General features: G+C 37.3%; 3 protein-coding genes across 7 annotated transcripts in view; 2 read left to right on the forward strand and 1 right to left on the reverse strand.

Annotated features, from left to right (window-relative positions):
• Nucleotides 1–22,831, reverse strand: part of LOC117405656 (olfactory receptor 1468-like) — a 291,007-nt gene that overhangs the window by 197,047 nt on the left and 71,129 nt on the right. The window lies entirely within an intron of this gene.
• LOC117405654 (olfactory receptor 6N1-like) lies at nucleotides 444–8,969 on the forward strand. Its single transcript, XM_059031049.1, has 4 exons — nucleotides 444–1,696; nucleotides 5,593–5,748; nucleotides 5,875–5,933; nucleotides 7,141–8,969. Exon 4 carries the CDS (start codon nucleotides 7,160–7,162, stop codon nucleotides 8,096–8,098), a length of 939 nt encoding a protein of 312 aa, XP_058887032.1. The 5' UTR covers nucleotides 444–1,696; nucleotides 5,593–5,748; nucleotides 5,875–5,933; nucleotides 7,141–7,159; the 3' UTR covers nucleotides 8,099–8,969.
• LOC117972840 (olfactory receptor 6N1-like) lies at nucleotides 11,290–20,851 on the forward strand. Of its 4 annotated transcripts, XM_059031036.1 has the most exons (4): nucleotides 11,290–12,492; nucleotides 15,289–15,419; nucleotides 15,546–15,604; nucleotides 18,336–20,851. In XM_059031036.1, the coding sequence occupies exon 4, from the start codon at nucleotides 18,355–18,357 to the stop codon at nucleotides 19,291–19,293; it is 939 nt and encodes a 312-aa protein (XP_058887019.1). In that variant the 5' UTR covers nucleotides 11,290–12,492; nucleotides 15,289–15,419; nucleotides 15,546–15,604; nucleotides 18,336–18,354; the 3' UTR covers nucleotides 19,294–20,851. The 4 variants fall into 4 exon arrangements, with proteins under 4 accessions (XP_058887019.1, XP_058887017.1, XP_058887018.1 ...); XM_059031034.1 differs by lacking the exon at nucleotides 15,546–15,604 and having other exon boundaries at nucleotides 15,263–15,419; XM_059031035.1 differs by lacking the exon at nucleotides 15,546–15,604.

Below are 22,831 nucleotides of genomic sequence, written 5' to 3' on the forward strand. Positions count from 1 at the left end.
AACTATAAGACCAGTGAAAATAATGAGTATTACATTATAAATTTGATTATTCTAATGGCCAAATTTCATATTCACAAGTGTAAATTCTCTAATCAGAAACCTTTCTTTTTTCTTTTTGTAAAAGAAATGGAACAGTACATTAAGGTTATTAAGATGTCCAATAATAAAAAAGCTTTGAAGACACTTCATGTATGTAACCTATTTAATATTTTTTTGTAATTGTATTAAGCCCACCCCCTGGCTTCCATTATAATATGTTCACTATTCTGTTGTTTTTTTTTTTTTTCTACTTTCTGTACATTCTTTGTTTATTTCAATAAAAATGCATTAAAAAAAAAAAAAACTGTAAAATTAGAGGAGTAAGAAACTTCAATCCCCATAATCCTGAGAGGTAGATTCAGGTGATCGGTCCGCGGGAATTGATGCAGGTTTAAAAAGCGGACGGAACAAGTGAAGGGGGGTGGGTTCTAGAAGGAGTGCATAGAGTTTGTGTGTCAAAATGGTGGAGAATACAGCTGTAAGTACGCTGTTTCATAATAACAAGTTTGAGCTACCGAGTGGTGTTGTCGGTGGAGCAAAGAATAAAGAGCAACGGTGTTTGCAAAAGCTGTACGGAGACCAGGGATCGATAGGGCTGCAGTATTCAGTATAACCAGGACAGACTTCGGAGTCCATAACCCACAGGACCTTTGTGGAGGGACGGATACAAATAGCGAGCAAAGCTTTGTTTGGTGTGGTGGTGGAGCTGCAACGTGTCTGCAGTTTGGGCTGGTGAGCTGGTATGTGCGTCATGCAAAGACCCTGTCGTGAGCCGCATACTGACGGGATTCAATATTGTGTATTGTTGGGAAAGAAAGGCAGCGTTCTGGGTGGCACCTGTTTTAAAAGAGAAAAAAAACTAAACAAAAACAAGGAAGCCACAAGAATACTAGGGCTGTGGTCGTGTTGTGCATACTTAGCTGCTGTGTGCAGCGTTTCTGTTTATGACAAACGGGACTCTTTATTTCAGAGCGTTTAGTGTGTGCACGCACTGAGGATATAAACGCTAGTTATTTATGGACGGGTCTTTTTTTATTGTTTGTTTAAGCAACAGCCTAATTCCTGGGGCTGTGTTACTATAATGAAGGCTGGTTGCACCAACGAAATTAAAAGAAACGCAGTTTTTATCTTACGGTCGAGGTGACTGAAATGTCTGTAATCGTCTGGGGTTTGTGAATTAGAGGCTCAGACGCGTTGGTTTTGTACATTTTAAATTACGTTTGTTTAAATGGACTGTGTGAGTGGGAAAGAACAAGCAAACCATATGGACTGTGAAAGTTTGTTTTATTACGAATCAGCCAGGAACCTACCAAGCAGTAGGCTGCGCATTCCAGTGTTCCCCCAGCAGAGGGTGCTCAAGGACCACACAGGGTTGCAATCGTTCTGGTTAAGAGGGAGAAACCAACCTTGGATTACGTACCTGTTTACCTGGATAAGGACCACAAAAACGTTCATGCAACAGCCTTGTGGATTGTACTAAACAAAGAACATGGGACACTTACCTGGTTTGCTCTAAGTGATGCAAGGCCAGATTAACCCTTGGCCAGCAGGCACTGGATAAAAAAAACCTAGACTGATTATACCATTGCTGGAAGCAATACCAGCTGTTACTTGCCAGGAGGTCAGCTCGGGCACGGTACTAGAGAGGGGCGAAGAAGTGAGTTTAACGGACAGGTTTTCTTCTGTTTTCTTCTGTTTGCATGAAGGGTGATAACTGAAAATAATTGCTTAAAAAATAAGTGCCTTTTATTTTCACCCCAAACTTTTGTCTACTTGTCACCTCTCATACTGTCAGTTGGCTACCACAATCAAATTCAGAATTTATCGTACTCTATATATATATATATATATATATATATATATATATATATATATATATATATATATATATATATATATATATACACATATATACAGTACTGTGCAAAAGTTTTAGGCAGGTGTGAAAAAATGCTGTAAAGTAAGAATGCTTTCAAAAATAGACATGTTAATAGATTATATTTATCAATTAACTAAATGCAAAGTGAGTGAAAAGAAGAAAAATCTAAATCAAATCCATATTTGGTGTGACCACCCTTTGCCTTCAAAACAGCATCAATTCTTCTAGGTACACTTGCACAAAGTCAGGGATTTTGTAGGCATATAGTCAGGTGTATGATTAAACAATTATACCAAACAGGTGCTAATGATCATCAATTCAATATGTAGGTTGAAACACAATCATTAACTGAAACAGAAACAGCTGTGTAGGAGGATTAAAACTGGGTGAGGAACAGCCAAACTCAGCTAACAAGGTGAGGTTGCTGAAGACAGTTTACTGTCAAAAGTCATACACCATGGCAAGACTGTGCACAGCAACAAGACACAAGGTAGTTATATTGCATCAGCAAGGTCTCTCCCAGGCAGAAATTTCAAGGCAGACAGGGGTTTCCAGATGTGCTGTCCAAGCTCTTTTGAAGAAGCACAAAGAAACGTTGAGGACCGTAACGGGCAACGTTGAGGACCGTAGACGCAGTGGTCAGCCAAGGAAACTTACTGCAGCAGATGAAAGACACATCATGCTTACTTCCCTTCGCAATCGGAAGATGTCCAGCAGTGCCATCAGCTCAGAATTGGCAGAAAACAGTGGGACCCTGGTACACCCATCTACTGTCCGGAGAAGTCTGGTCAGAAGTGGCCTTCATGGAAGACTTGCGGCCAAAAAGCCATACCTCCGACGTGGAAACAAGGCCAAGCGACTCAACTATGCACGATAACACAGGAACTGGGGTGCAGAAAAATGGCAGCAGCTCTGGACTGATGAGTCAAAATTTGAAATATTTGGCTGTAGCAGAAGGCAGTTTGTTCGCCGAAGGGCTGGAGAGCGGTACACGAATGAGTGTCTGCAGGCAACAGTGAAGCATGGTGGAGGTTCCTTGCAAGTTTGGGTTTGCATTTCTGCAAATGGAGTTGGGGATTTGGTCAGAATTAATGGTCTCCTCAATGCTGAGAAGTACAGGCAGATACTTATCCATCATGCAATACCATCAGGGAGGCATCTGATTGGCCCCAAATTTATTCTACAGCATGACAACGACCCCAAACATACAGCGGAAGTCATTAAGAACTATCTTCAGCGTAAAGAAGAACAAGGAGTCCTGGAAGTGATGGTATGGCCCCCACAGAGCCCTGATCTCAACATCATCGAGTCTGTCTGGGATTACATGAAGAGAGAGAAGCAACTGAGGCTGCCTAAATCCACAGAACAACTGTGGTTAGTTCTCCAAGATGTTTGGGCTAACCTACCTGCCGAGTTCCTTCAAAAACTGTGCGCAAGTGTACCTAGAAGAATTGATGCTGTTTTGAAGGCAAAGGGTGGTCACACCAAATATTGATTTGATGTAGATTTTTCTTCTGTTCACTCTCTTTGCATTTTGTTAATTGATAAATATAAACTATTAACATGTCTATTTTTGAAAGCATTCTTACTTTACAGCATTTTTTCACACCTGCCTAAAACTTTTGCACAGTACTGTATATATATAATATATATATATATGCAGATATTTCAAATACACCTCTTCCTGATACCTAATCACTTCATGTCTAATGGTCTAGCTATAATCGTACTGTACCATCCAACCCTGAGCACAGAAACTGAATAGATACCTGATAGCAACAGTGTTATTGTACCCGTGATTGGCTGTGACTTTTGAAAAGTAAACGCTCCCTATACCAGTGCAATGTGGTGCTGATAGGTTGAAACAATAAGAACCCGGTCGCACATGGCAATGCTTAGTGCTAAGTGGTTGAAAAACTAAATGCCAGCCCTCACACAGCAATGCTAATTGGTTGAAACAGCTCATTCATGACACTACAGGCACTGCAGATCAACCATACACTGCTCATATGTTAACAAGAGTACAGTTGTGTGTTCTGCCGCACCGACAACACTCCCACTTCTCGCCTCCTTAGGCACCAAAATAAATAAATAAATGAAAAAAATGGATGCACCAAGTATGTAAAATGTACCTGCCCCAGACCTAAGAGATTTCTGTATATCATAATGAGCTACATTGGTAAATACTGAGTCATCCGTTTTATCAATCAGCATTTATTTCTACATTTTTAGTCACTCAGGTACATCTTCCTAAATGTTTATTATTAAATGAATGTTAGCTTAAATTATTCGTAAGTACACACATTTGTATTTAAAATCTGAACATTAATCCCTTTTTAATATAACCAAGTTGGGTTAATTGAATCCCTGGTCTGATTTAAAAGAGAGATTGTAAGATTCTGTTATTTTGTGTCCAAAACCATTTGACAATACCTACTTTTACTTAACTACCTAAGTCCCCATCCCTACCTGAGATTCTTCGTGTCATCTGTCACTGCCAAAAGTCATATTATACATTAATTCAAATCATCTGATGAATACTATCCATATATGAACTGTAGCGGGGTTTTCTCCAAATATAAACCAATCAGAAGTATTAGTATTTTTTATTTTATCGTGTCAGTGCCAGAAATGCACTGATTTGCCTGACAATCACACAAGCAAATCTTATTGAATGTGTCACCTTTTGCTAAAGATATTAATTTAACATAGATTACTCAGTAACCCCAACCCCCACCCCCACCCCAACTGCAATTTGTAAATGACAGAACTGTCAGCATTATTTTGTATCATTTCAGATGTACGCAATAATAACACAAACTGAGAAATAATGTCCGAATTTGTTCATCTTTTTATTCTTTATTCAGTAATTATTTCCTCCCATTTTAAAAGTGGACTTTTGATTGGCTGATTTGGCGCCACTCGTCTCCTCACATCTCCACTGGTGCACCACGCAGTGGCTTGAAACCTAGTCTCCTGAAACCAAGTTCTAAGCAACAAAGTTGTCTGTGTTCCCTCAGATGTGTACTACAGAAACTTGATTGTTAATAAGCATGAAATTAAAAACATATAGAATATCAACACTTACATTTTCTTATTTAATTATTTAGCACATGCCTTTATTCAAGGCAGCTTACAGAGACTAGAGGGTGTGAATAACGCATTAGCTGCAGAGTCACTTACAATTACGTCTCATCCGAAAGACAGAGCACAAGAATTTTAAGTGATTTATTCAGGGTCACACAATGAGTCAGTGGCTGAGCTGGGATTTGAACCAGAGACCTCCTGCTTACATGCCCTTTTCTTTAACCACTGGACCACACAACCTTCTATTCATAATGACATCACAGAACTCAAAGGTATCAAAAAATGTATCCTTTATTATTCATACAAAGTGTTTAAACATTCAACATAATGACTAAAAAAGAGTCTATCCTATATTATGCATGTACATGCATGGCATAGACATTACACTAGACTGATTTATCAGTGGTCAGGAACTCTGTGGTGCAAGGCTTGTGCTCAGGTGCCTGTAATCTTTCTTCCTGCTGTTGCCTTGTGCTCTGCATGGCAGGATTGTGAACATCAAACATTCCCTTCTGGGTCTGAAAGGTCATGTAAACAGAACCACTGACTTGCTAATAGATCTTGTTTTCAATGGATTCTTCATTAAGCTCCTACATCCCCCTGGATGTTTCAGAGGCAGTACCTCCCCCCACACCCCCAAAGGAAGCATATAAAGCTCAGCACATTTCTTCAGACTCAGAAGTACTGTCCACACAGCACTGCATGCTTCTACCAACAGCTTCTCCTGAGGATCTCTCTGAGAGGTAATTTGAAATATAATGTTTTAATCTATGTGTGCCTTTAATCTCATGTTATTGTGCTATTGTAAACATGTTATTGGGTCCTGTACTCTGATCCTATGTTTTACTATGTGTTTATTTATTTTGCAGGTGCCTTTATCCAACGCAACTTACAAGTGTTACAGGACGGTACAGGGTTACAATGCAAGGTCAATATTTAAATACACTATAGTTTACAGTGTGTAAATTACTAAATATGAAATGAGGCAACAAGTTAGGATGACAACAATGTATATCTACAATGACAGAGTCTGTGTGGTCCAGTGGTTAAAATAACAGCCTTGTAACCAAGAGGTCCCCAGTTCAAATCCCACCTCAGCCACTGACTCATTGTGTGACCCTGAGCAAGTCACTTGTACTGCATCTTTCAGGTGAGACGTAGTTGTAAGTGACTCTGCAGCTGATGCATAGTTTACGCACCCTAGTCTCTGTAAGTTGCCTTGGATAAAGGTGTCTGCTAGATAAACAAATAATAATAGTGCATCAGCTGTGCATGTTTTTTTTTTTTTTTTTTGTGCACCTTTGCTGCACCCCTAAAACATTGCTGCTCTCTGGCCAATGGAGAAGGGATTTCCAGTTGTTATAATCTGTATAATACCGGTAACGTGCCTTAAGCGATAACTGCTTTTTTGTTTTGCTTCCCCAGAAGTTGTGTGTAGTTGTACCCAGATTATATGAGTGAGTGCTTAGATTATGGAGAGCTTGTACAGTTGATGACAGCTCCCAGTGCTGCTTCAGAGAGCAGCAGGAGACTCTCTGTGTAGTTACACAATGAAATGAAGGGTTAGGATTTGACAAGATGTGTGTGCCTGCACTTAAATCTACCTTTAGGGAATGTAAACAAGCTTGACAGCCCACAGGGTCTGGTTTCTGATGAAGTTCATTACACAGCTTGGTAAACTATAGGACACATGTTGTAAATAGTGGACTAACACTTCAGCAAAACTGGACTGATGTTGAGACACAGCTGTTAAAGAGTAATCACTTGCATATTACAGTCTCTGTCTTTTTACATGCATTTGGTTTAGGGTTGAATGTCTAAACATTTAAAGATGACATCTCCTTTTCAATGATGTTGGTATGCATCCATACATGTATTCCATTGTAGCAACTATACTTCATCATGTACACTTCAAAATTTAAAAAGGGCATGAACTGGACAGAGGACAATATATACACTGATTTCACTATTTGCAGCACAAATGTATCCCCTTTTTAAAATAGGAATATCATATTTAAAGTAATATTAACTGAGATGCTTTAGATGATGTGATAATCAATTGCACAGTTATACTACCTGTATTTTCCCCATTCTAATCTTCATACTAATATGTTTTTTTATGTATTTATTCGCAGGTATTTTCAAGAAACAGCTATGGAGAAAAATAACTCATCCTACGTTACAATGTTTACCCTTTCTGGATTAAATGAATCAAGCACAAATAAATATATCTATTTTTCTTTCACTCTCCTGGGTTATCTGTTTATCATTTGTGTTAATTTAACTCTAATTGTAATAATAGCTCTTGAAAAGACACTTCATGAGCCCATGTATTTCTTCCTCTGTAATCTGAGTGCTAATGCACTGTATGGAACTGCTGGTTTCTATCCTAAACTACTGTTTGATTTTCTGTCTGATACGCATGTCATCTTGTATTCTGGGTGCCTTCTACAAATATTTGTCATCTACAGTTTTTCTACGTGTGAATTATCAAATTTAACAGTGATGGCATATGATAGGTATGTGGCAATATGCAGGCCCCTGGAGTACCATGCTATCATGTCGCCTTTGACGACTGGTAAATTAATTCTGTTTTCTTGGATTTTTCCATTCTGTTGTTTATGTGTTAGTATTCTATTGACCTTCAGGCTGCCCTTATGTGGCTCCCACATTGAAAAACTATATTGTGATAACTGGTCAATTGTGAAATTATCTTGTGTAGGGACTACTGTTAACAATGTATATGGATATGTTATAATATGTATATTCTTTGCACATTTCCTTTTTATTTTATTTTCCTACATGAAAATACTCAGAGCGTGCCGGGCATCTAGTATAGCAATGAGTAAATGTTTGCAGACCTGTTTGCCACATTTGTTGACCTTGATCAACTACTGTATTGCCATGCTTTTTGATTTAATGTACAGTAGATACGGTTCATATGATATGCCACAGGTTTTACACAATCTCCTGTCAGTGGAATTTCTGATCGTCCCTCCTGTTTTCAATCCTGTCATTTATGGTTTAAACTTTCAAAAGATCCGGAACAAAGTCACAAGAATGTGCAGCAGAAACAAAGTAATTCACACTTAATAGATTCCAGATGTAGTTGCTACTATTGCCTTTCATTTATAAGAAATCAAAACTTTTAATTGGATATTGTTTTCTATAATTAATAATAGAGCATATTAAATATTTTTCATGAAAGATTGCAATACAAAACGAAAGTTGAGTAGTTTAGTAAGATATGTGCTTATACATACAGGATTATTTAATTTGTAATTGACTAAAGAAAGTGACAGAATCAGGTAAGTTAAATGGACCCGATGCACTTTTTCAACTTCATTGCAAACCTCTTCCTGAACCCTTCTTGATCTTGTTGATATAAACTGAAATGCTTATTTATTAAGGGTCACCCATTTCTGAGGGTAGCTTCACATTTTATATAGAAAAATGTATCATCAAAGGAATCAAATGTACTGCAGGCATAAGCTTCTGATGTAAAAAAGAATGTAATATTTAATGATTTTGTGTAATGTATTTTAAACTGAAATAGTTTATATCCATGCTAAGCACAAGTACAGTACATGTGTACGAAGCAAATAGATAAATACATTGTTGGTCTTGTGGTTAAAAACAGTAATTCCAGTCAGACTTTCAAAGCAGATTCCTGTACAGGTTAATATGCATGTTTTATAATTTCAGAAACAATAAAGAGATTATTAAATAAGCCATAATTCATTACATGATTTATATTTGTATATAATGTTAACACAAATGCACAACCTTGAATATCTTGTTTTTATAATATGGCTTAAATACGATTGAATACATATTTTATGTTATATACTGTATAAATACAATGTAGTATGTATGTATATTGTTAATGTATTTGATGTATAAAATGCATCCTTACAGTAAAAAAAAAAGTGTTACATATTGGACAGGGAAATGTTAAAATGTAATAAAGAATATAATTATTTTTTTACACATTTATTTTGTACACAATACTACTGCAATTCAGATGCTTGAAATCAATATCGCTTCCTTAAACTGTAAGCTTCCTAGACACCACAGCCCTCTGACACAGTTCAGTGAAACCTGGTCCATTGAGCATCACCTACTGAGTAGTGCACATAACATTAGCATTAAAGGAGTGCTATCCAATCAGGTAGAATGACACAACAGAATTTATATATATATATATATATATATATATAAAGTAAATGAACCTCACCACTTTTGGTTCTTTGCCCCTTTAAAACACAGACCCAGGACATAGGAATTGGATTTTAAGTGCGGTTGCGCTATTTTTTAATACACGAAACAAAAACAAATTAAACAAAACAAACACCTAGCTCTTTTTTAAACACAGAACACTGGAACCTACCTATAAACAGGACAGCTAAGCTGCTTACCTGTGACAAAAAGCCTGGAATTAAAATGCATTAATATTTTTTTTTTTTTTTCATCCTACCCCACAACTTCCAAGTGAAAAAAAATATTCTAGAAATTTGTAGAAAATTAATTCAAAATAAAAACTGAAATAGCGTGGTTGGATAAGTGTCCACCCCGCTTGTAATAGCAATCCTAAATTAGCTCAGGTGTAACCAATCGCCTTTAAAATCACACACCAAGTTAAGTGGCCTCCACCTGTGTTAAATTGTAGTGATTCACATGATTTCAAGATAAGTTCAGCAGTTCCTGTAGGTTCCCTCTGCTGGGTAGTGCATTTCAAAGCAAAGACTCAACCATGAACACCAAGGCGCTTTCAAAAGAACTCCGGGACAAAGTTGTTGAGAGGCACAGATCAGGGGATGGGTATAAAAAAATATCAAAGGCCTTGAATATCCCTTGGAGCACGGTCAATATGATTATTAAGAAGTGGAAGGTGTATGGCACCACCAAGACCCTGCCTAGATCAGTCTGTCCCTACAAACTGGATGACCGAGCAAAAAGGAGACTGTTCAGAGAGGCTACCACGAGGCCAATGTCAACTTTGCAAGATCTACGGGCTTTTATAGCCAAGACTGATGAAGCTTGCATGTGACAACAATATCCCAAGCACACCACAAATCTGGCCTGTATGGTAGGGTGGCAAGAAGGAAGCCATTACTCAGAAAAGCCCACCTTGAATCCCGTTTTAAGTTTGCAGAAAAACACTCAGGAGATTCTGAGATTCTGAAAAACACTCAGAAGAAACTAAAATGAAACTTTTTGGCCTAAATGCAAAGCGTTATGTTTGGCGCAAATCCAACACAGCGCATCACCCAAAGAACACCATCCCTACTGTGAAGCTTGGTGGTGGCAGCATCATGTTATGGGGATGTTTCTCATCGGCAGGGATTGGGGCACTTGTCAGGATAGAAGGGGAAATGAATGGAGCAAAGTACAGAGAAGTCCTTGAGAAAACCTGCTGTCCTCTGCAAGAAAGCTGAAACTGGGACGGAAGTTCACCTTTCAGCATGACAACGACCCAAAGCACACAGCCAAAGCTACACTGGAGTGGCTAAGGAACAAAAAAGGTAAATGTCCTTGAGTGGCCCAGTCAGAGCCCCGACCTAAATCCAATCGAAAATTTGTGGCATGACTTGAAGATCGCTGTCCATCAACGCTCCCCAAGGAACTTGACAGAGCTTGAACAGTTTTGTAAAGAAGAATGGTCAAATATTGCCAAATCTAGGTGTGCAAAGTTGGTAGAGACCTATTCCAACAGACTCACTGTAATTGCTGTCAAAGGTGCTTCCACCAAGTATGAACTCAGGTGGGTGGTAACTTATCCAATTGTGATCTTTCAGTTTTGTATTTTTAATATATCATTTTTTTTCTTAATGAAAACTTTTTTTCCCTTTAACAGTGTGGAGTATAGTCTGTAGATAAGTGGGAAAAAAATCCTCATTTTAATGCATGAAACTCTGAGGCACTGACACAACAAAATGTGAAAAAAGTTCAAGGGGGTGTAGACATTCTATAGGCACTGTATATATATATATATATATATATATATATATATATATATATATATATATATATATATATATATATAATTGTAACAAACGGTCAGTTTGGAACATTAGGGGAAGGTATCAGGAACGTGGGGATTCTGATATCTGGCCCCTGAGTTCAAAACAAGAATGACGTTTGTTGGTAGAAGACAACAGCGTACACTGTAAAATTAGAGGAGTAAGAAACTTCAATCCCCATAATCCTGAGAGGTAGATTCAGGTGATCGGTCCGCGGGAATTGATGCAGGTTTAAAAGGCGGACGGAACAAGTGAAGGGGGGTGGGTTCTGGAAGGAGTGCATAGAGTTTGTGTGTCAAAACGGTGGAGAATACAGCTGTAAGTACGCTGTTTCATAATAACAAGTTTGAGCTACCGAGTGGTGTTGTCGGTGGAGCAAAGAATAAAGAGCAGCGGTGTTTGCAAAAGCTGTACGGAGACCAGGGATCGATAGGGCTGCATTATTCAGTATAACCAGGACAGACTTCGGAGTCCATAACCCACGGGACCTTTGTGGAGGGACGGATACAAATATATAGCGAGCAAAGCTTTGTTTGGTGTGGCGGTGGAGCTGCAACGTGTCTGCAGTTTGTGCTGGTGAGCTGGTATGTGCGTCATGCAAAGACCCTGTCGTGAGCCGCATACTGACGGGATTCAATATTGTGTATTGTTGGGAAAGAAAGGCAGCGTTCTGGGTGGCACCTGTTTTAAAAGAGAAAAAAAACTAAACAAAAACAAGGAAGCCACAAGAATACTAGGGCTGTGGTCGTGTTGTGCATACTTAGCTGCTGTGTGCAGCATTTCTGTTTATGACAAACGGGACTCTATTTCAGAGCGTTTAGTGTGTGCACGCACTGAGGATATAAACGCTAGTTATTTATGGACGGGTCTTTTTTATTGTTTGTTTAAGCAACAGCCTAATTCCTGGGGCTGTGTTACTGTAATGAAGGCTGGTTGCACCAACGAAATTAAAAGAAACGCCGTTTGTATCTTACGGTCGAGGTGACTGAAATGGCTGTAATCGTCTGGGGTTTGTGAATTAGAGGCTCAGACACGTTTGTTTTGTACATTTTAAATTAACGTTTGTTTAAATGGACTGTGTGCGTGGGAACGAACAAGCAAACCATATGGACTGTGAAAGTTTGTTTTATTTCGAATCAGCCAGGAACCTACCTAGCAGTAGGCTGCGCATTCCAGTGTTCCCCAGCGTTCTGGTTAAGAAGGAGAAACCAACCTTGTATTACGTACCTGTTTACCTGGACAAGGACCACAAAAACGTTCATGCAACACCCTTGTGGATTGTACTAAACAAAGAACATGGGACACTTACCTGGTTTGCTCTAAGTGATGCAAGGCCAGATTAACCCTTGGCCAGCAGGCACTGGATAAAAAAAACCTAGACTGATTATACCATTGCTGGAAGCAATACCAGCTGTTACTTGCCAGGAGGTCAGCTCGGGCACGGTACTAGAGAGGGGCGAAGAAGTGAGTTTAACGGACAGGTTTTCTTCTGTTTTCTTCTATTTGCATGAAGGGTGATAACTGAAAATAATTTCTTAAAAAATAAGTGCCTTTTATTTTCACCCCGAACTTCTGTCTACTTGTCACCTCTCATACTGTCAGTTGGCTACCACAATCAAATTCAGAACTTATCGTTCACTATATATATATATATATATATATATATATATATATATATATATATAGGATATGCAGATATTTCAAATACACCTCTTCCTGATACCTAATCACTTCATGTCTAATGGTCTAGCTATAATTATACTGTACCATCCAACCCTGAGCACAGAAACTGAATAGATACCTGATAGCAACAGTGTTATTGTACCAGTGATTGGCTGTGACTTGGACAACCAGGTTAAGCATTGGCTCAGGTATTTGCCTATTAAAGTCGCTGTAAACAAGTTAGAAAACAATAGAGATACATTTCAATATGGCTGTAATAATGGTACAATATAAACAATCAAGGAAAATGATTATCACATTAAAAAAAAAAAAAAACTTTGGAAACTAAGACACATTTTTACAGAATAATACGTTTTTAAGGGTCGTCCAAAATTATCATCAAAAGGAGCAAGCGTACACAACAGCGTCTGTAACAGGCTAAAATAAACCAGCGACGGGACAGTTGCTTAGTACATTATGGCCACAAGTTTTTCACGTTTTCCTATCAGACATTACTGAGCTCAATTATCGCAGCAAAACCAGCTACTACGAGACTTTTGAAAAGTAAACGCTCCCTATACCAGTGCAATGTGGTGCTGATGGGTTGAAACAATAAGAACCCGGTCGCACATGGCAATGCTTAGTGCTAATTGGTTGAAGAACTAAATGCCAGCCCTCATACAGCAATGCTAATTGGTTGAAACAGCTCATTCATGACACTACAGGCAGTGCAGATCAACCATACACTTCTCATATGTTAACAAGAGTACAGCTGTGTGTTCTGCCGCACCGACAACACTCCCACTTCCCGCCTCCTTAGGCACCAAAATAAATAAATAAATGAAAAAAATGGATGCACCAAGTATGTAAAATGTACCTGCCCCAGACCTAAGAGATTTCTGTATATCATAATGAGCTACATTGGTAAATACTGAGTCATCCGTTTTATCAATCAGCATTTATTTCTACATTTTTAGTCACTCAGGTACATCTTCCTAAATGTTTATTATTAAATGAATGTTAGCTTAAATTATTCGTAAGTACACACATTTGTATTTAAAATCTGAACATCAATCCCTTTTTAATATAACCAAGTTGGGTTAATTGAATCCTTGGTCTGATTAAAAGACAGATTGTAAGATCCAGTCATTTTGTGTCCAAAACCATTTGACAATACCTACTTTTACTTAACTACCTAAATCCCCACCCCTACCTGAGATTCTTCTGCCTCATGCGGAGGCACCTGCTCTTCTTCCCCTGCTACTGAATTGGGCTGCTTTTTAAGTACTTCAGCGGACCCATTTAGAGAGAATGAATAACATTGGATTGCCTGCTATGCTGGTCTGCAAGCATTATAACTATCTGAAATGTGTTATTGTCATGTCTTTAAGCGGCAGACCTCCACTGATGCTAAGCCTTTTGTTTTTCAGCCTGTGTAAATAACAGCAAACTGAAATAGCTTAAATATATACAGTACACAACGTGAAAGTAGCATGATTCACGATAGCTCAGTCCATGCTGATGCAGCACTACAGTACTTTTATGACAGCGACTGTCAACAACAGATACACCTGAACAAAAATATACATTTTATATATTTATGAAGCAATTCTGTGCATTTTGCATGCTTTTTAAGTATGTGATTAATATTCCCTTACAAAAATAAAGTATAGGTTTCAATAGACCTATCGGCCAAATGTCACAATTCTCTATAGGTACCTATAGTTTTCTATAGCCTATAGGACAAATGTCCAAATTCTCTATAAAAACCTACAGGTTCAATACAATAGCCTATCGGTCTATAAAAGTATTTTATATGTATTTTCATAAGGGTTAACAAACATAGACAAGTGTTTTCCCCAAGGAAATGATAATGACATCATAATTCAGAAGGCTGACAGGGACATGTATTGTACAAACGCTGAGCAGCATTTTAAATAAGGCTAAATAAATCTCAAAAAATGCATTTAAACAAGATTATAAAAATGCAAACAGTATTCATTCAAAGTGGGTGGGCACGTGCCCCTTCTGCCCCATTGGTTAGGCGCCTATAGGCCTTTTGCCATCCAACTATTAAGCTTGGTAAAACTTATGCGAATAAGAAAATATATGCGACAAACACTATGGAAAAGGGTTTAAGTCGACTTTTAAGAAGTTTTTACTTGCATGACACGCTCACTCGCTAAAGGTGGTTTTATTTTTTACTTGCATGACAAGCTCGCTCGCTAGAGGAGGTTTTATTTTTTACTCGCAGTGACATTTTATTCGACACTTGCATGTAAACCGTAACAAGCGTGTTTCTGGTCCTAGCGCCCTTCTTCACCATTCCAGTGACGTCACATTGTTTAATGCACATGCTCTGATGATAAAAACAAACTGGCAGACGTGGAGCAAATAAGAAACACAATTATTTTCAGAGTTACTGAACGATTATGATGATGTCTCTGCACTTGATTTGTTTAGGTTTTAAGTTCAAAGTTTCTAACCATTCATTTCAATGGGTCTGAAAGGTCATGTAAACAGAGCCACTGACTTGCTAATAGATCTTGTTTTCAATGGATTATTCATTAAGCTCCTACATCCCCCTGGATGTTTCAGAGGGAGCACCCCCTCCCCCCCTCCTTGAAGGAAGCATATAAAGCTCAGTACATTTCTTCAGACTCAGAAGTACTGTCCACACAGCACTGCATGCTTCCACCAGCAGCTTCTCCTGAGGATCTCTCTGAGAGGTAATTTGAGAAATAATGTTTTAATGTATGTGTGCCTTTAATCTCTTGTTATTGTGCTATTGTAAAAATGTTATTGGTTCCCGTACTCTGATCCTATGTATTATTTTTTGTTTATTTATTTTGCAGGTGCCTTTATCCAACGCAACTTACAAGTGTTTCAGGACAGTACAGGGTTACAATGCAAGGTCAATATTTAAATACACTATAGTTTACAATAAGTGTAAATGAAATTACTGAAGTACAATATGAAATAAGAGGCAACAAGTTAGGATGACAACAATGTATATCTACAATGACAGAGTCGTAGTGCAATAATAGTGCATCAGCTGTGCATGTTTTTTATATATATATATATACAGACGTGCTCAAATTTGTTGGTACCCTTACAGCTCATTGAAATAATGCTTCATTCCTCCTGAAAAGTGAAGAAATTAAAAGCTATTTTATCATGTATACTTGCATGCCTTTGGTATGTCATAGAATAAAGCAAAGAAGCTGTGAAAAGAGATGAATTATTGCTTATTCTACAAAGATATTCTAAAATGGCCTGGACACATTTGTTGGTACCCCTTAGAAAAGATCATAAATAATTGGATTATAGTGATATTTCAAACGAATTAGTTTCTTTAATTAGTATCACACATGTCTCCAATCTTGTAATCAGTCATTCAGCCTATTTAAATGGAGAAAAGTAGTCACTGTGCTGTTTGGTATCATTGTGTGCACCACACTGAACATGGACCAGAGAAAGCAAAGGAGAGAGTTGTCTGAGGAGATCAGAAAGAAAATAATAGACAAGCATGGTAAAGGTAAAGGCTACAAGACCATCTCCAAGCAGCTTGATGTTCCTGTGACAACAGTTGCAAATATTATTAAGAAGTTTAAGGTCCATGGAACTGTAGCCAACCTCCCTGGGCGCGGCCGCAAGAGGAAAATCGACCCCAGATTGAACAGAAGGATAGTGCGAATGGTAGAAAAAGAACCAAGGATAACTGCCAAAGAGATACAAGCTGAACTCCAAGGTGAAGGTACGTCAGTTTCTGATCGCACCATCCGTCGCTTTTTGAGCGAAAGTGGGCTCCATGGAAGAAGACCCAGGAGGACTCCACTTTTGAAAGAAAAACATAAAAAAGCCAGACTGGAATTTGCTAAAATGCATATTGACAAGCCACAATCCTTCTGGGAGAATGTCCTTTGGACAGATGAGTCAAGACTGGAGCTTTTTGGCAAGTCACATCAGCTCTATGTTCACAGACGAAAAAATGAAGCTTTCAAAGAAAAGAACACCATACCTACAGTGAAACATGGAGGAGGCTCGGTTATGTTTTGGGGCTGCTTTGCTGCGCCTGGCACAGGGTGCCTTGAATCTGTGCAGGGCACAATGAAATCTCAAGACTATCAAGGCATTCTGGAGCGAAACGTACTGCCCAGTGTCAGAAAGCTCTGTCTCAGTCGCAGGTCATGGGTCCTCCAACAGGATAATGACCCAAAACACACAGCTAAAAGCACCCAAGAATGGATAAGAACAAAACATTGGACTATTCTGAAGTGGCCTTCTATGAGTCCTGATCTGAATCCTATCGAACATCTATGGAAAGAGCTGAAACTTGCACTCTGGAGAAGGCACCCATCAAACCTGAGACAGCTGGAGCAGTTTGCTCAGGAAGAGTGGGCCAAACTACCTGTTAACAGGTGCAGAAGTCTCATTGAGAGCTACAGAAAACGTTTGATTGCAGTGATCGCCTCTAAAGGTTGTGCAACAAAATATTAGGTTAGTGGTCCCATCATTTTTGTCCATGCCATTTTCATTTGTTTTCTTATTTACAATATTATGTTGAATAAAAAATCAAAAGCAAAGTCTGATTTCTATTAAAAATGGAATAAACAATGGTGGATGCCAATTACTTTTGTCAGTTTCAAGTTATTTCAGAGAAAATTGTGCATTCTTCGTTTTTTGTGGAGGGGTACCAACAAATTTGAGCACGTCTGTATATATATATATATATATATATATATATAATATATATAGTTGTAGTACTAGTATTAGTATTGATTTAAAATCAAGTATATTCACAAAACTTAAACTTGTGAGTCATTTAAAGAACGCTAGCTAAACATAGAACTGTTCTAAGCTTCTTTAACAGTCTGAAAAAGTGCACCTTTGCTGCACCCCTAAAACATTGCTGCTCTCTGGCCAATGGAAAAGGGATTTCCAGTTGTTATAATCTGTATAATACCGGTAACGTGCTTCAAGCGAGAACTACTTTTTTGTTTTGCTTCCCCAGAAGTTGTGTGTAGTTTTACCCAGATTATATCATTGAGTGCAAAGATTATGGGAGAGCTTGTACAGTTGATGACAGCTCCCAGTGCTGCTTCAGAGAGCAGCAGCAGACTGCCTGTGTAGTTACACAATGACATGAAGGGTTAGGATTTGACAAGATGTGTGTGCCTGACTTAAATCTACCTTTAGGGAATGTAAACAAGCTTGACAGCCCACAGGGTCTGGTTTCTGATGAAGTTCATTACCCAGCTTGGTAAACTATAGGACACATGTTGTAAACAGTGGACTAACACTTCAGCAAAACTGGACTGATGTTGAGACACAGCTGTTAAAGAGTAATCACTTGCATATTACATTCTCTGTCTTTTTACATGCATTGGTTTAGGGTTGAATGTCTAACCATTTAAAGATGACATCTCCTTTAAAATGATATTGGTATGCATCCATACATGTATTCCATTGTAGCAACTATACTTCATCATGTACATTTCAAAATTAGAAAGGGCATGAATTGAAATATTCAGTGCTTGTAGTACACATGTATCCCCCTTTTTCAATAGGAATATAATATTTAGAGTATGTAACCTATTTTATTCTTCCTGCTAACATGTTTTTTTTAATGTATTTATTCACAGGTATTTTCAAGAAGCAGCTATGGAGAAAGAAAACTCATCCTACACTACAATGTTTACCCTTTCTGGATTAAATGAATCAAGCACAAATAAATATATCTATTTTTCTTTCACTCTCCTAGGTTATCTCTTTATCATTTGTGTTAATTTAACTCTAATTGTAATAATAGCTCTTGAAAAGACACTTCATGAGCCCATGTATTTCTTCCTCTGTAATCTGAGTGCTAATGCACTGTATGGTACTGCTGGTTTCTATCCTAAACTACTGTTTGATTTTCTGTCTGATACGCATGTCATCTCATATTCTGGGTGCCTGCTACAAATGTTTATCATCTACAGTTTTTCCACGTGTGAATTATCAAATTTAACAGTGATGGCATATGATAGGTATGTGGCAATATGCAGGCCCCTGGAGTACCATGCTATCATGTCTCCTTTGACGACTGGTAAATTAATACTGTTTTCTTGGATTTTTCCATTCTGTTGTTTGTGTGTTGGTACTCTATTGACTTTCAGGTTGCCCTTATGTGGCTCCCACATTGAAAAACTATATTGTGATAACTGGTCAATTGTGAAATTATCTTGTGTAGGGACTACTGTTAACAATGTATATGGATATGTTATAATATGTATATTTTTTGCACATTTCCTTTTTATTTTATTTTCCTATATGAAAATATTCAGAGTGTGCCGGGCATCTAGTATAGCAATGAGTAAATGTTTGCAGACCTGTCTGCCACATTTGTTGTCGGTGATCAATTACTCAATTGCCTTGCTTTTTGATTTAATGTACAGTAGATACGGTTCATATGATATGCCGCAGGTTTTACACAATCTCCTGTCCGTGGAATTTCTGATCGTCCCCCCTATTTTCAATCCTGTCATTTATGGTTTAAACCTTCAAAAGATCCGGAACAAAGTCACAAGAATGTGCAGCAGAAACAAAGTAATTCACACTTAATAGATTCCAGATGTAGTTGCTGCTATTGTCTTGCATTTGTAAGAAATCAAAACTTTTTAAATTGTATATTGTCTTCTACAATTAATAATAGAGCGTGTTAAATATTTTTCGTGAAAGACACACTTGATTGCAATACAAAACGGATAGAAAGTGGATTATTTTTAGTAAGAATACGTGCTTATACATACAGGATTATTTCATTTGTAATTGACTCAAGAAATTAACAGAATCAGGTGAGTTAAATGGACCTGATGCACTTTTTCAACCTCATTGTAAATCTCTTTTAAACCTCTATTTTGGTAATAAAAGCTGAAATGCTTATATATTAAGGGTCACCCATTTCTGAGGGTAGCTTCACGTTGTATATAGAAAAATGTATCATCAAACAAGCCAAATGTACTTGTGGCATCTGCCACCCAATATGAAGCAAGAAACGCTTCATTTGTCTTTTGCTTAATTGCAAGGCAGTATGCCTGGCCAGGCTAGCTAGCTCATTAGCTTTCTTTATCCCCTCTGCCTTGTTCTATGACACCAAAAATAAATAAATAAGTGTTTTTTTATTAATTATATAACATTACAGTTTTCGTTTTTATTATAATATATAAAATAAACATGTTGGGTATTGTCTATTGTATTGCCTTGGGTGGTTCCCGTACTTCCTCTAGTTTTGCTTTTTTAACGTTTTTGTGCATTTTGACCCTACCGGCTTGTTGTAGTTGAAAGCTGTCTCGCTTCCTGGTAGCCGGGAAGTTTAAAAAGGGAGTGAAAAAACACTGGAGAAGGGCTATCTTTTGTTTGGAATTACTCTCGTTACTTGCCGGTTTTTTCGGACTTAACAACAGTTTTACTAACACATGTAACTTAAAAAACAGTAATTACAGTGGAAAGGATTATATTTAGACGTACACATAGTACAGTATACAGACACATACTGTAAACTAAGAAAACATTTAAGAACTGTTGCAGCTGCATCCACACGAAAAGAAAAAAAAAACTGCACTATGCTTTTTAAACTAACACAATCGACACAATTAAATGCATAAAACATCAGCTTTACAAGTCACATGAATACAGTTTGCTTAAAAATCGTTATATAATTATTTTTACGACTGAACTGTGGTCAAACACAGTCAGAAATCCTGAATCTGTTGAAACGAAACCGCGTGTGTAATCCATTTAAAAGATGCACGTGAGAAGGGATTGGGGGGTGGGGGGCGACTTTGGGGCCGTATCTTTCATTGAAATATTTATTTTTGGTAATCAAATATATATAAAATAACGCTGTAACTGTAAATATCGCATTGTTATTCATGGAGAATCCCCCCAAAAAGCAGACATTTTAGTATAATTCGAGCTTACCAGCTTCTCAGCCGTAATGCTGTTTGTTTACTTATAACCTCGTGGACATGCAGGCAATACTGATACACACAAAGAATTTGAAAAAAATTACCGTCTTCTCGGGCTGTACAAAAATGTTCTGTAATCACAATTTTTTTTTACAACGCTGTCGTAGCTGAACAGAAGCCAACAAAAAAAAATCCACTACTCGTTTTACTGATATGGCGTTTTTTTTATTTCATAACTATAGTGATAGTTATGAAATAACTATTAATTACTGTTAATTATTAAGACTAAACTGATAAAACAACAATCGCAAATTCTGAATATGTGGCAACGAAGCCAGGCACCCCAGATAGCCAATCGTTACACTATTATCACTTTTTATTGCTTTACGAATGCACATTAAATGATAGTGGCATTAAAATATACAAGAACCAGTACTGTCTCTCTGGGTTCTGTTCCAGCTTCTCTCCTCTACCCTGTTTATAATTCCTCGGCATAGGATTCGAGTGGTGTTACTCAGAAATCGTGCACATGTTATGTCCTAGTAGCGGTTTGGTGACAATTAAATATGGTGAATTGTGTATTTGCCAGGCACCCCTGATGGCCAATCGTTACACTATCACTTTCTATTGCTTTAAAAATGCACATTACATGATAATGGCATTCAAATATACAAGAATCAATACATGCTGTAGACTTTATTTTATATTGTAAAATTAAGAATAGGGCACCACACGCACACAAACTCAAAATATGCATTATTTTCAAAGTATATGACTGCATACTATTTGAAATTTTGTGTGCATCCAAATAAAATTTAAATTGGCTACTAACCAATAATTCCAATATTTGTGCCAAAATTAACACAGCACAGTTCTGATGATAAAGCTTAATCTATAATAACCAATGCGCTTAAATTTTACGGTAACTGCTTGGAAGCCGTAAAGTTGCTCGCAACTCTAGTTTTTATTTTGTTTTTTGGACGAATCCCTGGATTTGTTTGCTTTTTTCTTTTTTGAACTTTATTATTTTGTCATCAGTTTCTGCTACTTTAATGTAACTGAATTGATTCAGTATTTTGTATTCACCGCTGTGTGATCTGCCCTTTGTATAAAAATTGCTATAGTGATTGCTGACTGCAGTTTATTGGACATTTATTCTGTAGTATGGGATTTTAGAATACAGTAATTATTTGTCTAAACTATACTATTAGAGGGTTGCTTTGTAATTTATTTTCGTTGCATTAATCATATGATTATTATTTCTATTAATATTGAATTTATTTATTTATTTATTTATTTATTTGGAGGGTTAGCTCGAGTTTGCAGTCTTTTAGTTCGGTTTGCGCTATGCAATAAATACAATTTTTAATTAAACCGGTTTGCAAATTTGTAACTGTTTCTTTATCGCTGTATGGTTACTGTACCAAAGTTAAAGTGACCGTTACATGCTGCATAAGCGCAGCTTCTCATGTGAAAAAAATATTTAATTTCATGTAATGTATTTTAAACTAAAATAGTTTATATCCTTGTTAAACACAAGTACAGTACACGTGTACGAAGCAAATACATTGTTGGCCTCGTGGTTAAAAACTGTAATTCCAGTCAGCCTTTCAAAGCAGATTCCTGTACCGGTTAATATGCATGTTTTATCATTTCAGAAACAATAAAGAGATGTATTAAATAAGCTGTAATTCATGACATGATTTATATTTCTATATAATGTTAACACTAATGCACAACCTTGAATATCTTGTTTTTATAATATGGCTTAAATACGATTGAATACATATTTTATGTACTGTATAAATACAATATAATATGTATGTATTTTGTTCATGTATTTGATGTACAAATTGCATCCTTACAGCAAAATAGGTGTTACATATTGGAAAGGGAAATATTAAAATGTAAAAGAAAATATATATATATATATATTTGCACATTTATTTTGTAAACAATACTACTGCAATTCAGATGCTTGAAATCAACCTTAAACCGTAAGCTTCCTAGATGCCACAGCCCTCTGACAAACTATTTAGGATATGCAGATATTTCAAATACAACTCTTCCTGATACCTAATCACATCATGTCCAATAGTCTAGCTATAATCATACTGTACAATCTAACCCTGAGCACAGAAACTGAATAGATACCTGATAGCAACAATGTTATTGTACCAGTGATTGGCTGT

This window comes from Acipenser ruthenus, chromosome 9, assembly GCF_902713425.1.
Source record: "Acipenser ruthenus chromosome 9, fAciRut3.2 maternal haplotype, whole genome shotgun sequence".
Classification (NCBI taxonomy): domain Eukaryota; kingdom Metazoa; phylum Chordata; class Actinopteri; order Acipenseriformes; family Acipenseridae; genus Acipenser; species Acipenser ruthenus.